The sequence below is a fragment of the Neofelis nebulosa genome, chromosome 7 (assembly GCF_028018385.1).
Source record: "Neofelis nebulosa isolate mNeoNeb1 chromosome 7, mNeoNeb1.pri, whole genome shotgun sequence".
Classification (NCBI taxonomy): Eukaryota; Metazoa; Chordata; class Mammalia; order Carnivora; family Felidae; genus Neofelis; species Neofelis nebulosa.
In genome coordinates, this window is record NC_080788.1 from 56,184,761 (window position 1) to 56,200,039 (window position 15,279).

General features: G+C 41.6%; 1 protein-coding gene across 3 annotated transcripts; it reads right to left on the reverse strand.

The window, feature by feature from the left end:
* Nucleotides 1-2,185: 2,185 nt before the first annotated feature.
* On the reverse strand, nucleotides 2,186-14,978 carry DUT (deoxyuridine triphosphatase). 3 transcript variants are annotated; one of them, XM_058737824.1, is made up of 7 exons: nucleotides 14,850-14,978; nucleotides 13,756-13,891; nucleotides 10,826-10,917; nucleotides 9,147-9,191; nucleotides 3,222-3,296; nucleotides 3,011-3,081; nucleotides 2,186-2,591 (listed from the first exon to the last, which is right to left on the reverse strand). In XM_058737824.1, the coding sequence occupies exons 1-7, from the start codon at nucleotides 14,872-14,874 to the stop codon at nucleotides 2,535-2,537; spliced, it is 501 nt and encodes a 166-aa protein (XP_058593807.1). In that variant the 5' UTR covers nucleotides 14,875-14,978; the 3' UTR covers nucleotides 2,186-2,534. The 3 variants fall into 3 exon arrangements, with proteins under 3 accessions (XP_058593807.1, XP_058593805.1, XP_058593806.1); XM_058737822.1 differs by lacking the exon at nucleotides 14,850-14,978 and adding an exon at nucleotides 14,305-14,791; XM_058737823.1 differs by lacking the exon at nucleotides 14,850-14,978 and adding an exon at nucleotides 14,392-14,644.
* Nucleotides 14,979-15,279: the final 301 nt, after the last annotated feature.

Here is a 15,279-nt window from a genome sequence, read left to right on the forward strand (position 1 = left end):
AATCCAGGAAGCCACCCAGAGTCACTTCATTTGAACAACAGTCATCACCCAGTAGATTACAAGGGTTTCAGGAGCTCTGTGTGAGCAACCGGAATCAATGACCAATATTAGAACAAGAGATGCACCTAGTGCTCTTATCACTTAGGAAATGACAACAGTTTAGGAACTACATGCCAGGAATCGGGGGCAGAGACCAATATGTATTTTCTCTTATCTCACAGCTCCCATCTGCTATAGATTAAATGCACTGATCCTACCTAGTTCCGGTCGATCAGGTCACATATGACAAACCTAATTAGTTCCCTTTCTGAGTCTTTAACATCTAAGATCTGTCATACCACTAGAGACCTTCTATAGCCACCCCTCCTCCCACATTCTCCCACCCCAACACACACTTTGTCTACAAACAACATCCCACCCCGGAGATCTTCCATTTATCCCTCATGAACACGGTTCCAAGTCTCTAACTTTCAGAGTAGATTCAGATGTAAACAACTTTCCATAAGTCTGGTGCCCAGATGGAAAGACACCAGGAATGAATACACTAGAGGACTTTCATTCACCATCTCTTCCATTCTGTATTCTGTCTACCACTTGCAAGACTGAAGGTTGCACAGAACATGGGCTTCAAAGCCATAGGACCTGAGTTTTAAGAGTGGTCTTTCAGCTGAAATGTTAAGCAAGCTACTAAACATCTCTGTGCCTATATCTGTCATCTATAAAGAATGTTTTCTCGGTGTGCCTGGGTAGCTCAGTTGGTTAAGCATCTGACTTTGGCTCAGATCATGATCTCACGGTTTGTGGGTGTGAGCCCCATATTGGGCTCTGTGGTGACAGCTCAGAGCCTGGGGCCTGCTTTGGATTCTGTGTCTGCCTCTCTCTCTGCCCCTCCTGCTCACAAACACACACTCTCTCAAAAATAAGTAAACTTTAAAAAACATTTTTTTAAGTGTTTTATCTACTCTCCCACAGGTATGCCATGAGGGAAAAAAAAACAAAAAAAAACCAAGCAGTTTCTAAAAGTGCTTAATACACTGAATTTTCAGTAAGTGGGAACTAACATTAACAGTGTAACTAAGACCGAATCTCTTGGCAGTCACATCATACCATTTGTTCTTACTCAACTGTTACTACGTATTGGTCAGTGTTCAGAGGACAGAATCCACTAGTTTAGCAGAATGGGATTTATTTAAATTTTATTGACTGCAGAAATAATTTATATCATGATCCAGTATACACATGAACATATGAATATGTAATTCAAACAATGTTCACAATATTTACCCAGTTGACATGTGTTGTCCTCTGCTGTTTCTCTATTTAATTTTTAAAAATGCATTAGAGGAGTTGATTTCATGACTCACTAGTGAATTGTGACCCTCAGATGGAAAATACTACATTACAGGTTACGAAATGGTCTAAAGAATCACTGGAAGGACGGAAGACACACACTCTAGCCTGTGCTTCCAAGAACGGGTCGCTGAGAAGCTGCCAGCTCCAGAAGCACTCCATCTACATGACCCACACTCACAAAATGACGTCTCACGAGCTTCCCACTAGTGCATCTGACCAGCAAAGCTGAAGTGACCCCGACAGCCCTTGTGCAAAGAAGCCTGGGCAATACAGTGCAGGCAATACAGTGCACGCCTTCAAGGTTGCAAATGATGTTAAATCAAGCAAATCCACAGAATCAGCCCCCTACCTGTGATGAAATACTGCTTACTCGTATTAACTCAAAAGTACTTGGGATGGGCAAACCCAATGGCCTAAACACACACCATTACTCTACTTTTTCCCTATTAAATTGCCTATTTTCTTGGCTATACCCTATCACAGTGAGAGAAAGGTACACAACTTGTACAATTTATTTGATGGAACGAAATCAGGAAGATGAACCAACTGGAAATCCCCAGGTTGCATCTCCTTTCACAAACATAGTTCTATCCAGCCAACCGGGGCCTACCAAAAGGATGATAGGATGATTAAAAATAAAACTAAAAAATAACCTGAGGATTCTCTTCTTCCCAATGTCACAAAGAATCTTAAGATCAAAATCACTTTTGAGAGCAATGGAGAGAAGGGATGGACAAGGAGTAACTTCAACTTCTTATTATCTTTTTAGTTCACTTTGTGCGATAATTTGTATCTGTGAAAGAAGTCAAATTTATGGAATGAAAGGTACTACTTATGATTTACAAAGCAATTTAATAAGCTGAGAAGCAGCATTTAGTGAATTAAATAATACAGGGAGTTTTGGATCTGTAATTGATATACATTCCATTAAAAAAAAGAAACACTTTGTATTAGGTCACCACACAGATTTATACAACATTCAAATGTATAAAAACACAAGCAAGTAAGTTCCTTTGTGACCCCAACTGAGGTATCTTTTCCTTAATTAATCCTAAGACAACCAGTTTTAGTAGGTAACACTAGTAAGTTTACAAAAGTATAAAACACCAAAACACCTTAAGCAAAGACTCTTTATTTTTAAGAAAAGTATGTTTTCTCATTTTCTATTCTTGGCATAAGTTTTAATTCTTCCCAGTAGAACCAAAACCTCCTGAACCCCTTTCAGTGTCATCCAAAACCTGAAAAGACATAAAGGTGGTGTTCAGGTGGTTAATTTCAGACCCTCTTTCGGTTCTCTCTAGCTCCTAATCTGTAAAAATTTTTTATTCCAGCTGTATCATCCTTTCAAAAAGGAGATTACAGAAAGAAAATTAAATTTTAAAAAAGCTCCATAAATAAAATATTGGGCAATTTTCAAAATAGCTAGAGAAATAGAATTTTAGAGTATATTTAAATGATGTATTATCCAAAGTAATGCTACATAACAGCCACGAAAAACATTTCAAGAAATTCTACGATTTTAATTTTGCTTAAAATAGGACTATTGTATGTGCTATTATTTAGTTTCAAATAGCATATGAAATGCTTGAAATTGTAGTTTTCCCTTCACTGAAGACGGTACATCAGTTATTCCCAACTCGGCTTTTATGACACTTACCTGAACTTCCTCTATTTCTGGATAAAAAATCCGTTCACAAATGAGCTGTGCAATTCGATCACCCTTTTTGACTTCAAAAGAAGAAAGAGTTTATTACTGATATTTTATTGACACATTCTCTCTATCTTGCCTTAGAGGAGTAAGCATGTGTTATTTAGACACTCCTAACTCTGAAAACTCACATTCATGTGATTGTATGTAGTTAACGTACCTTCAAACTTTTCTTTGCCAAAATTAAATAGTACAACACCCACATTTCCTCTATAATCTTCATCTATGACGCCAGCTAAGGAAAAGAAAAACAGCATTAGCATGGTTTTTATGCTACCAAAACACTGAGGGCGTACGATGACCTCAAAATCACTTTTCTGCAGCTGTGAGGTCTTTAGCCTTGCAAATGGGTAAGTGACTCTTGCTCTGGAACTATGTAAAGTCTCAAAACTAAAAAATGATATTACTAAAATGCAAATACATAGAATTCATAAAACGGGCCTGATTTTCCAACCTGTCACCCTTACAAGTGGTGACCGTTTCCTATTCTAAACTGGGAATAGGGACTTAGCATCTCAGATAGGTCATCCTGAATTGCTCACTCCAAAACCACTGTTCTTCTGCTGCACGCCTGCTAAAAAGACTAGGAGAAAATAATGATTGGGTTGCAAAGGCTTCTCCTGGTAGCAGCTTCCCACTAATATCCAGATTGAAATGTGATTGAGTCATAAATAAAAAATGTCAAGAAGTCGGAAGATCTGCTGTGGAAGAAGTCAAGGCTGACACACTGTTAAGTGGCAGTCTAGCAAATATCAGAACAGTCATTTGTGCAATAAAAATGGAGCTGAACCTTTCAGTTCATATTCTTCCTTTCCTTTTAATGTGAGCTACCATCCTTTCTTAGAGCATGATCTCTCAGAAGACATTAGCACATAAGCTTAATAACAAGTACACTTTTATGTGAAACCATGTGTCATCAGTACCTGTTTGAGATTATAAACACGAGGACAGCAAATCTTCGCAGGAGAGAAACTTGCATCAGGGCCCTGCCTTGGCCCAGAGAGGTACATTTCTCAAGCTTGTTAGCATTTCAGTTTGGGTCAAGAATTTAAAACATTTCCATAAACACAAGCACAGATAATACAGGTGCACCAGGACTTCCCATTTCCTCTTTTAATATTAAGACAGAATTCACAACTCAACGGTTTTCAGTGTATTCAGAATTGTGCAACCATCACCACAATCAATTTTGGGGACTGTTTTCTTTACCCCAAAATAAAATCCCCTACCTTTTAGAAGTCACTTCTCTTCCTCTTACCTCTACCCACCCTCCCACACCACCCCCCGCCAATTTCCTTTTATATATGTTCATTCTTTCCCCTCTGTTTGGAAAATGATAGGATTCATGTGATCCTAATTAAATCCTAATTACTAGTAACACCCTCCTCCTAAACAAACAAACAAACAAAATCCTCAAAGGAAAAAAAAATCAGGAATGTACCTCAATGGGTATTAATACTGGTTGGCCAGACTCATAATTATTTGAAAGTAAACTGAAAAAAAAATTTTTTTTAAGAACAAGGTTAAGCATTCCCTTTCAATTTTCTCAAAGAGTTGGGGGGGGGGGGGGAGTGGGAAGAAAATTTTTAAAAAAGTTCCAGAACGGGGAAAACTACTCAGATTTTTCCAGTGGATTACCGTTGAAGTTTAAATGAATCCCTGTGTTTTATGAATGAAAGTGAATTTAAGCATTCTTAAAAGTTCCTGACACAACACTTTTAAGAGTTTGAATTAAAGTAAATTTTTAACAATGGGAAGAGTGAGTATGAAAGTAGCAGAAAGGCAGCAGAAGTGGTTCATATCATGTCTAGACTGAAGAAACAGTCTATTCTTTTCTAGTTGTACAGAAACAAATTCAAAGACCAATTCAAAGAATACTGAAGCCTGTCTTCTTTCCCCACTGCCACCTGACCATTAAATTAGTCCTTAATATGTACTGAAAGAATGACAGAAAGATGGGACCAGCTGTTTTCTATATTATTAATATGCGGAAAGTTCTGGCTGTAGAGAACAACGTGGATCAGATTCAGTGTAGAAACCCCTGCAGAGACCATGCTGTTCCATGCTGGAACAGATGACTCCAGAAGGCCATGTAATCTCCAAGTTGGAGATCTGAAGTGCAGTCTAGTGCTCACTTACCTAGAAAGGGTTCAAGGAAGACAATGTGGACCAATTTCTGAACTCTTGGTTTCTACTTTATAAGAAAAATTTTACATTACCCAAATAGTACACGTACATAGAAAGTAAAAGCTAATAATGTTCCTCTACCCTCCTTCAGGGAGCCAATGTTACAGTAAGAGATTCTACGTATTACTTTCTTTTTTCCACTTAAAATATCAGACATCCTTTGCAATTAATATATAAATAGGAATCTTAGTTGTTCTTGAAAAAAATTTTTTAATCTTTATTTATTTTTGAGAGAGAGAGACAGAGTGTGAGCAGGGGAAGAGCAGAGAGAGAGGGAGACACAGAATCCGAAGCAGGTTCCAGACTCTGAGCTGTCAGCATAGAGCCCGACGTGGGGCCCGAACCCACGAACGATAAGATCATGACCTGAGCCGAAATCAGATGTTCAACAGACTCAGCCACCTAGCTGAGCCACCCAGACTGAGCACCCCTTAGTCATTCTTTTTAAATCCGAGATATGGAAATACAGTACCATTATCCCTGTGTAACTATTCTCTTACATGCTATCACTCAGGTTGCCTTTGCATTTTTGCTATAATATACAAAGCAGTCCTTTACAGATGTCCCTGTGTATTCGTGATTTTCAATCTCATCAAAAAGTTTCCGAAAAGCACTTTCCTGATCAAAGGGTGTGTACACTTTAAATTTTAGTGGATATTTCTGGATAACTTTGTGAAAAAGGTGTAGCAATTCAAACTTCTATCAGCAATATTTAAGAATGCCCATTTCCAAAGTCCTTGGTAGTACCAGATGGCAACAATCTTAAAAAAAAAAAAAAATTCTGGCCAATGTGATGAGTGAAAAACAGTATCTCCTGGCTTTACTGTGCATTTCCCTGATGACTAGTGAGGCTAGAATTTTTTTCTCTGCATATTTGTTGCACATATGTATGTCCTCTTCTATATTTTGTTTACGATTTTTTTCCTTATTTGTTTGGGCATTTAAATTCTTTTTCCTGTGGCCTGCAAGCATTTGTTTTTACTTTCTGGTATCTTCTACCATACAAAAACCCTCCCTTTTTGGAAAGGCCTTTGCCATATATCTATAAAGTAGTCCAAATCAGACTCATATGGTTGAATGTCTTGAATTCTGCAAAGCCAGATATCTACCAAGGTTTTATGCTTGGCACAAAAAATGTGAAAAGCCTTTTAACTCACTAAAAGAAATGAAGTCGTTTGAAGTCAATTAAAATGTATGGCAGGAAAAAAAAGTGCCCTCAATTAATACTTTTTTGTTTTTTAGCATGAATGCTAACAGTACGAAAAATCCAATAGTTCCAAGTTTATGTATTACTCAAAGACAATTTGACCTTCAAGAAAAACCCAAGACATTCTTTTTCTACATAAGGAACATAAGCATCAGGGATATTTCTCTTCATGAGAAAGCAAAAAGTATTTTGAAGTTATCACTGGAAAAATCATACATTGGAACTGGCAGGGTAATTAACTGACTTCAGGCAAAAGTTTTACTGTGTCAAGACTTTGGCATGTCATTTGTTGGAAACCTTTAGTGAAAACTACCCACACCTACCAGATGTGGATTCTGAACAGAATCCTGCATACTCAACTTTTCCCTTTGACCCTTATTTACAGCCTGGGATTTCTAACAACATCTCTCTTTTGAAACAAAAGTGGTGGCCAACGATGATAAACCTGTGCCTAAGAGACATTTTTAAGACACTCTGCATCCAAGAACACACCACAATGTGATTTTAGGAATAATACCACACCAACCACCAGGCAAACTAACTTTCCGTTTCTTTTACATGAATTTTTTTTCAGGAGGTTGTTTTAAACAGCAAAAATGAGTAACAAAGTCAGAAAGAAAAAAAATAGCTGCCCCATTTAAAAAAAAAAAATCCGTGAATTCTCTAAGGGACAAGAAATATAGCTTCTGGGATCTAATACGTGCCAAGCAGTGTTAGATGCTTTACATGTATTCTCCTTTAATCCTCCCATCCTTCTGAGGCAGGCACACTAATTTCCATTTTATGGAAGAGGAAACTGAGGCTCAGAAAAGTAATAACTAGCCAGTTAATGACAAAGCTGGGACCCAAATCAAGTTGTTACTCCAAAGCCCATGTTCCTTTCACAACCCTTTGAAATTTCTTTAAAAATATATCCAATCTTTTATATCCTGAAGTTATAGTCCTCAATTACCATACTTGATGTTATAAAAGTATTTTTGGAAAGCAAGCATAACTGAGTCCAGGCAATTCTCAACCCGAGTGGGCTGTCCATTCTTGCTGTCTGCGCCAAACTTGGCTCCTTTTCAGTCGCTAAGAAAGGACTACTTTGAGGATTCTGTCTTGCCTCACAGCACCACCTAGTGACACCAAGGGCAGAAAGAGAGCCGGCCCAGGGACAGTACTCATTCCCTACTTAAGGCCTGCAGTGCAGGTAACAGTGACTTTATTTAGCATAGTGCTTGGTTGGTGCAGGGATGGGGTGAGGTGAAACCCAGCATTGAATTGCAGTGTAAAGAACAGAGGGACTGTAGGGGCGCCTGGGTGGTTCAGTCACCCAGTGGAGTGTCCACCCAGTGGAGTGTCCACCCAGTGGAGTGTCCCACTCCTGATTTTGGCTCAAGTCTCAGGTGGTGACCTCAGGGCCATGGAGGTGGAGGGTGGCATGGAGCCTGCTTAAGATTCTTTTACTTTCTCCCTCTCTCAAAAAAAAAAAAAAAGAAAAAGAAAAGAACAGACGGATTAAAGGATTAGAACCATGGATGAAGATTCCAGTGTTCAACATGTCAACTTGGACTCATCTCTGAGACAGTTCTTCATCTGTTAAAAAGTAGCTTTGTAAAAATGGAGGTGTTTAGAGAATGAGGCATATCCACTTCTTGGAGGGAGAAGACGTCTAGTTAGGTGAAGCACTTGGCTCATAATGATGGGAATTAAAGTCAGAACAAAGGTCAGAATTTCCCTACAGTGAGGGGTGGTTAGGGAACCTACAGCAAGAGGACAGCACAGACTGCGGGCTCTTCATGAAAGGGGCTCCATGATGAAGTTGTTGGCTTTGGGAGACCTGAGTAAGGCTTGATTGTAAGGGAAATCAGAGCCACTGAGGACTTGTTTGACAAGAAACATAGAAAGGGAAGCATAGTGAGAAGTTTTCTCTTCTCACTCAGGGAAAGATTTTCTTTTTATATTTTGCCAAACAGGGATGGTTCTCTCATGCAGGTTAAAAAATTTCTTACAAGATTGACCTGCATTTTCTATAACTTTGGCTTAAAGAATTTCCTTCTTTTTTTAAATTTTTTTAAGTATTTATTTTTGAGAGACAGAGAGAGAGAGTATGTGTGTACAAGCAGAGGAGGGGCAGAGAGGGAAAGACAGAGAATCCAAAGTGGGCTCTGTGCTGACAGCAGAGAGCCCTATGTGGGGCTGGAACTCTTGAACTGCAAGGTCATGTCCCAAGTCAGATGCTTAACCGACTGAGCCACCCAGGCGCCCCTTGCTTAAAGAATTTAGTAATTACTGCTTAAGTGATTTTTTAATTATTTAAGCAAAACATAATTGCTTTAAAATGACATAAAAGCTTTTCCTACCTTTCTAAAACTAACTTTCTTCTAAGAATGGAGTCATTTTTGGACTAAATGCAGATTATCACTAAGCCAAGGCAAAAATCCTATCCATCAGATAATGTCTAGTTAGCCTATTAGTAAAATAACATGTATTTCACATACTGATCATTTAAAATTAGATATAATCAAATAATACTTGAAACTACCTCATAATTTGAGAGACGGAAATTTCTAAAAAGGCAAAACACAACAAAAATCATTTCCTATTGTTGAAGATAAAAATAAGACCTGTCTTTTGATTACTACCTCTTAAGCAAAGGCAAAGTGAATACATACACATATTTACAGAAGGAAAACGTAAACACATTACCTCCTACATCTATGAAGTGTTTCGCAGCCAAGCCAGAACGGGGAGCTAAAAAAGAAAAAGAAAAACAAAGAAAAGGAGAAGTTGGCTACTTTAAGGCATGTCACTCTCCTCCCCTAGAACATCTACATCTTAACTTTAGCAGGTGGTCCTGGATTAAAGAATATATTTATTATACTGTGTTAAAGGAGGAAAGAGTGTAGAGAAACCTGACACAGTTTAATTCAAAAGCTGCTTAAACCACTCCCACAGGACTTGGGGCCAAGGAGGATGTGGAGAAGGTGTGGCAGTGAAGCCTTGGGCTGCTGGGGTAGACTGAGAGGTGAGCAAGCCAAGGCGACTCTTTTAAGAAGTCTGGCCACAAAGGGAGGACTGTGGCTGGCAGGGACACAGGACTGAGGAAGGAGACTTGTTTTCAGATGGGAGGTCTGGGCATAGCAGTAGAGATGGGAAGAGGGCAAAGGAGGGGGCAGGGTGAAACAGGCATCAACTTAACCAACCAGTGGCAAAGCCTAGCCTAGAACTTAGGAATCCCACTCATGATGCAAATGCCAAACGACCCATCTGTATAAACAAATGAACCAGAGGAAGAGAAAAGGCTTGGTATCAGTCAAGCAAACTGTCAAAAAAACAAACCTTAAAAACTCATTCCCACTATGCTTTTTATTCTTAAAATGAAAACATGAAAAGCTAACATTATACCTTATACTTGCTGACTTGAGCAACAGGCCTATCATTAATTATTCTAGCTTCTAGTTTTCTGTTCCAGAATACTTCAATCAAGCACTTTGTCAATAAATGCTGCCTCTTCCTGCTTTTCCTTTTATTTCATTCCATCTCCCTGATCTCCCCTCTCCCCACCACAAATATTCTCAAAATGCAGTCAAATACTGCCAAAAGGAGATGAAAAAAGAACCCATCTCGTGATTCTTTTAAAGGTGGAAGTATTAGCAGTTCTCACACTCATGGCTAACAAGATGGTGGTAGTCCAGCCCCTTCCCCACCACAGTTTCATTTGTGCCTTTAGGTTTACTCTGAAGTTAAGTTACTCTTGAAGAAAGTTTTGAACTCTCCAGTGACGGGTGATTTGCTTTCCATTTTGTCATAGCTCCTCCTGCTATAAGGCATACCCTCTAGTGCCCTGAAGGGTATCTTGACAGTAATACACCCCATGGGAGGACACCCAAAGGGGGAAAAGGCTAAATAAATGGTCTCACAGACTCTGGAGTGAGGAGAAGCCAAAAGTTTTACTTAGCCTTATAATGCCATGTGCCATTAACCCCAGCCTGCCTCTTTCCTTACGTAACAAATATTAGCCATTCTCATTACCGTCTTCACATGTGACCTCATATACAATCTGATCCTTGGTGGGGGAGCTCCAGTTAAAAATCACCTGTATTTTGTTTCTCATTGAGGAGCTGAGAGAACACACTCCTGGGCCAATGTGAGCCTCCTAAAAGCTCAAGAAATCAGAAAAAGAGGGAGGCAAAAAGCAGATAATTACATGAAATCTAAAGTTTCCAAACGGCTGCACTTGCCATCATAGTTGGCACTTCTTTATTTTAGGACACATGCCAAACAGTATCCATTCCCTCACTTATACCCTAAATGGAACTAAGATAAAGGAACGGATCATAAAGGAAGAGCTTGACAAATAGTTACCCATGTCTTAAATCACTTACCTACTCTTCCATAGCACCCAGAAGGAAGAGCTATCTGAATGTCCGTTTTCACAAGGACTTTTTCCATAGGTGGTACTGTATAATCATAGGCACTAGGAAAATAATGAAAGAAAGTAACCAGTATTTATTCATAAAAGTGTTTCTATACGCTCTTCCTTGTGACTAAGTATACAGAATTGCTTTAAATATATTTCATAAAATGATCACAAAATTCATGCAATCTTACATTTCAGTAACCAGTCTAAGAGTTCAGTACTCGAAGTTTCCAGTTCATATAAAAAAAAGCTTATGAAGAAGATAGTGGTAGATATTCTCTTTTAGTCCATCATGAAAATTGTGCTACCTTTAGATATAGTCATTCTGGCAAATATTTTGGTTTAAGAGGTATCAACATGTAATTTTTTCTCCCCTGAACAAAATTTTGCTGGGAAACTGAAATATGTATTAGCAGGAGGGGGTGGAAAGGCACACTTTTAAAAGTTGTATGCTTCACTAATGCGATATAAAAAGAGGAAGATAGGGGTGTTTACGTGGCTCAGTCAGTTAAGCATTGAACTCTTGATTTCAGCTTGGGTCATGATCTCACAGTTCCTGAGTTCGAGCTCCACATCAGGCTCTGAACTGACAGCTTAAGGCCTGCTTGGGGTTCTCTCTCTCCCTCTCTCTCTCTCTGCACCTTCCTGCCCCCCCCCCCCAATCATGCTTGAGCACTCACGCTCTCTCTCTCTCTCAAAACTAAATAAACAGGGACGCCTGGGTGGCTCAGTCGGTTAAGCATCCGACTTCGGCTCAGGTCACTGTCTCATGGTCCGTGAGTTCGAGCCCCGCGTCGGGCTCTGTGCTGACAGATCAGAGCCTGGAGCCTGCTTCAGATTCTGTGTCTCCCTCTCTCTCTCTGCTCCTCCCCCGTTCATGCTCTGTCTCTGTCTCAAAAATTAAAAAAAAACATTTAAAAATAAATAAATAAATAAATAAACTTAAAAAAAAAGCTGTGTTGCATCTGTATTGCTAGCCTTGGTAGTTAACCAAGCTTACCAAGCTGAAGCCTTGAACCTCACAGGTGGGGACAGAGCTGATCACTGTCAATAGGCCCTGGAGAAGGACACTGCTGAGAACCCAATATTCTAAGATCCACCCATCAAATGCTGCTACTATTGCTCTTACTGTAGCCCCCTTCTTGATAGAAATTTAAGAGATTTTACAATGAGCAGAACTGTTAAGTTACTTTGGAGACCTTAGTGAAAACTAGTAAAGCAGTATTAACATTTTCACTTCTTTCATTGGAATTTCCTCTTTCCATAGTTAAGCCCTAATTTATTTATTTATTTATTTATTTATTTATTATTTTTTTTTTTTTTTGGGACAGAGAGAGACAGAGCACGAACGGGGGAGGGGCAGAGAGAGAGGGAGACACAGAATCGGAAACAGGCTCCAGGCTCCGAGCCATCAGCCCAGAGCCCGACGCGGGGCTCGAACTCACAGACCGCGAGATCGTGACCTGGCTGAAGTCGGACGCTTAACCGACTGCGCCACCCAGGCGCCCCAAGCCCTAATTTATTAAAGAGGGAAGTTATTTCCATGTCTATCTCAGTATACAGTCATCTCTATTCATTAGGAGGATGTTAAAGTATCTTAAATCAACATCTCTCATTTGACTCACAACAGTGCCCAGACATGATGCAGTCAAACTACATCAGTCCACGTTTAGCCAAGAAAACTAAGGGACTGACCACATCCCTTTCTGCTCTAACAGTCTATACCTCACTTTCCTTTTTCTTTCGTCACACACTCCTTTCTCCCCTCCTCCTGTGCTTATGACTGAGACCAGTAGTTCTCACATTAGAATTACCCGGCATGCTTTAAAGTAAATCCTAAGGATTTAATCCTGTATTAAACACCCATAACCCCCAGTATCACTTTTCACCTACCTTAATGGTCCTAAGAACTGGGCACAGTAGTCAAGGGAAAAAAGCACTGAATTAAGGGTCAAAAATTTTATTACATTCAAGCCCTTGAGCAATCAGTTCAGCTCTTCACAAACTCCCTCATCTGTAAAAAAAGTAACACTTATCTACTTCAGTAGTGCCCGGAGGATTCAATAAAAGTGCCCACATGTAAAGGCTTTAGTAGAGGGAAAAGGTGCTGAACAAAGCAAAGGGTGGTAGGTAGTATTACTGACATTTCCACTGCTTTTCTGATTTGTACCCTTTTGACATTCCCAGTCCTTGGGCAGAACTTAAATATGGACATACAGAAAAATTTTACAAATCCTTTAAGGCAGAAGCATCGTTCAAGAATCCTCATGGGGTTGATGGGGGGTGGGAGGGAGGGCAGGGTGGGTGATGGGTATTGAGGAGGGCACCTTTTGGGATGAGCACTGAGTGTTGTATGGAAACCAATTTGACAGTAAATTTCATATATTAAAAAATAAAAAAATAAATAAATAAAAAAATAAAAGAATCCTCCTCATGTATTTTCATACTCAGCACCTATACTTCCACCTTAGCTTCCCTCTTCCTGTTGCCCACTGCATCACCCTCAGGCCACTCCTTAAAGGCCAAGGTGGGCCTTATTCATTTCTACCTTCCACCTGGAAAGGGTAAAATAAATGTTGCAAAACAAATAATGCCTTGGTGGACATTTACATGTAGTTACCATTCTGCATGCTTATCCCAAATCCTTATTGAATTTATGCTAAAGAGGAAAACTAACATTTTCAACAGTAAAAAAAAAAAAAAAAAAAAAGACTGAAATCCTACATAAATGCAAAAGGAGTTTGTTTTTGTAATCTGTTAAGTGAAAGTTTCAAGCTGTAGCAGCAGATGGCAAGAATATAAGCTAACCTGAGAACTCTGCAACTCCAGGCCTGCACCTTCTCTGCGTGGGGTAGGGATGCCACGAGCAGAAGGCGGCGGGAAATCCCCACTCACCTGTACAGGTCGTAGCCCGCGGCCCGCGCGGACCCCTTGCTCGGGGCGGTGGCGTGCTCCGAGAGCCGGACAAAGCGGAGCCGCATGGCGTCCTCCGCAGGCCGAGCCCGCTTGCTGGGGGAGATGGTGGGTGTCGCTTCAGAGCAAGGCATGGCAGAGCAGAACGAGAGAAAAGAGGGAACAAGTGAACTCAGAATGAGTCCAGCCGCCAAAAATTTAAATCTCCCGCCAACAACTCCTCGCCCCGCCCACCGACCGCCGGACGAGCCCACAGTTCTGGCTGAGAGGGGAGGCGAGATTTAAACCCTTCTTGGAAAGAGGATTTGGGAAACTACTGCGCCTTTTCAAGCTTTTCCAACTCAGCGCACGGGTCCAACCTGCGCGGGGACGGCCTCGGTGGCTTCCCGCACACACAACAGGAAGGAAGCATTTCCCTAGGGGCTGCTCAGGCTCCCACACCGCTCAGACCACCGCGGCTTGCTCGGGGCCCGCCCGCTGGTCTCCTCATCACCCTCCTCCTCCTGCTCCTCCTCCTCCTCCTCCCCCAACCTGGGCGGCCCTGGGGAGGGGCGGCCGGGCTCCCAGCCTCCCCACTCCCTGCAAGGGGTGTCCTATCAGTCTGGGCCCCGACATTACTGGCGCCGCGGCAGCCCCGACTCAGGCTGCGAGTGCTGGACAGCGGCCGGGGCGGCCCCGCGGCCTCTGCTCTCGGCGCTGCGCTGCGCGTGTCTTTAAACACTGAGCGGAGCAAACACGGAAAGAAATGGTAGCCGAGAGCCGGGCGAGGGCAGACGGGAGTCATTTGCCCCGAAGTTTGGGCGCTGGTTGGCTGGCCCGCTCCCGCAGGCGCTCTCCGGGTCTGCACCCTAAAGATACGTCCGGGTAAAATGACCTCGGAAGCAGTAACCGCCGCCGCCGTCTGACGAAGAGCGCAAGGAGGCGGCGCATGGACCGCCCTTGGGCTGGCGCAGGCTCTGGGCCCCCGGGAACGAGGTCTCCGCCTGCCTCCTTGGACCCTCATCTTTTTTGTGGTGTCTGTTTTCCAAGGCTAAACGCGAGGCTCGGGGCCTGGGCCCTGCGCGCAGTTGAGTTACCTGGGGTGGCGCCCCCCGCGGCCATGGCACCACAGGTTCTAATCTCAGGGGTCCCCAAAGTAACGGAACCGCACCACCATGCAGATGACGGTCGCTGAGCTCAGTGCTACGTCCCAGGCCGTAGGCCAGGCAGCGTGTTCCATTCCTTACAGTACCCACAGTGCATGGCGTGTTGTTTACCCTTCAAGGGGGCGGGGGCAAGCATCTCAGGATGATCTCAAGGATAACTCAGTTGAAATCCTAGCACTGTTTCATATGACCCCACAGAAACACAGAGGGGGGACTCCAGTGCCTGGGATTCGAACGAAGATCCTGGGCTACCCTGGAATAATTTACAATGGGGATGAGGAAATAACTTTCTAGATAATTGTAAATTGACTTTTCTAGGATATAAATATCTCTAGTTATTTCCAGAACTGATGCAAAAATC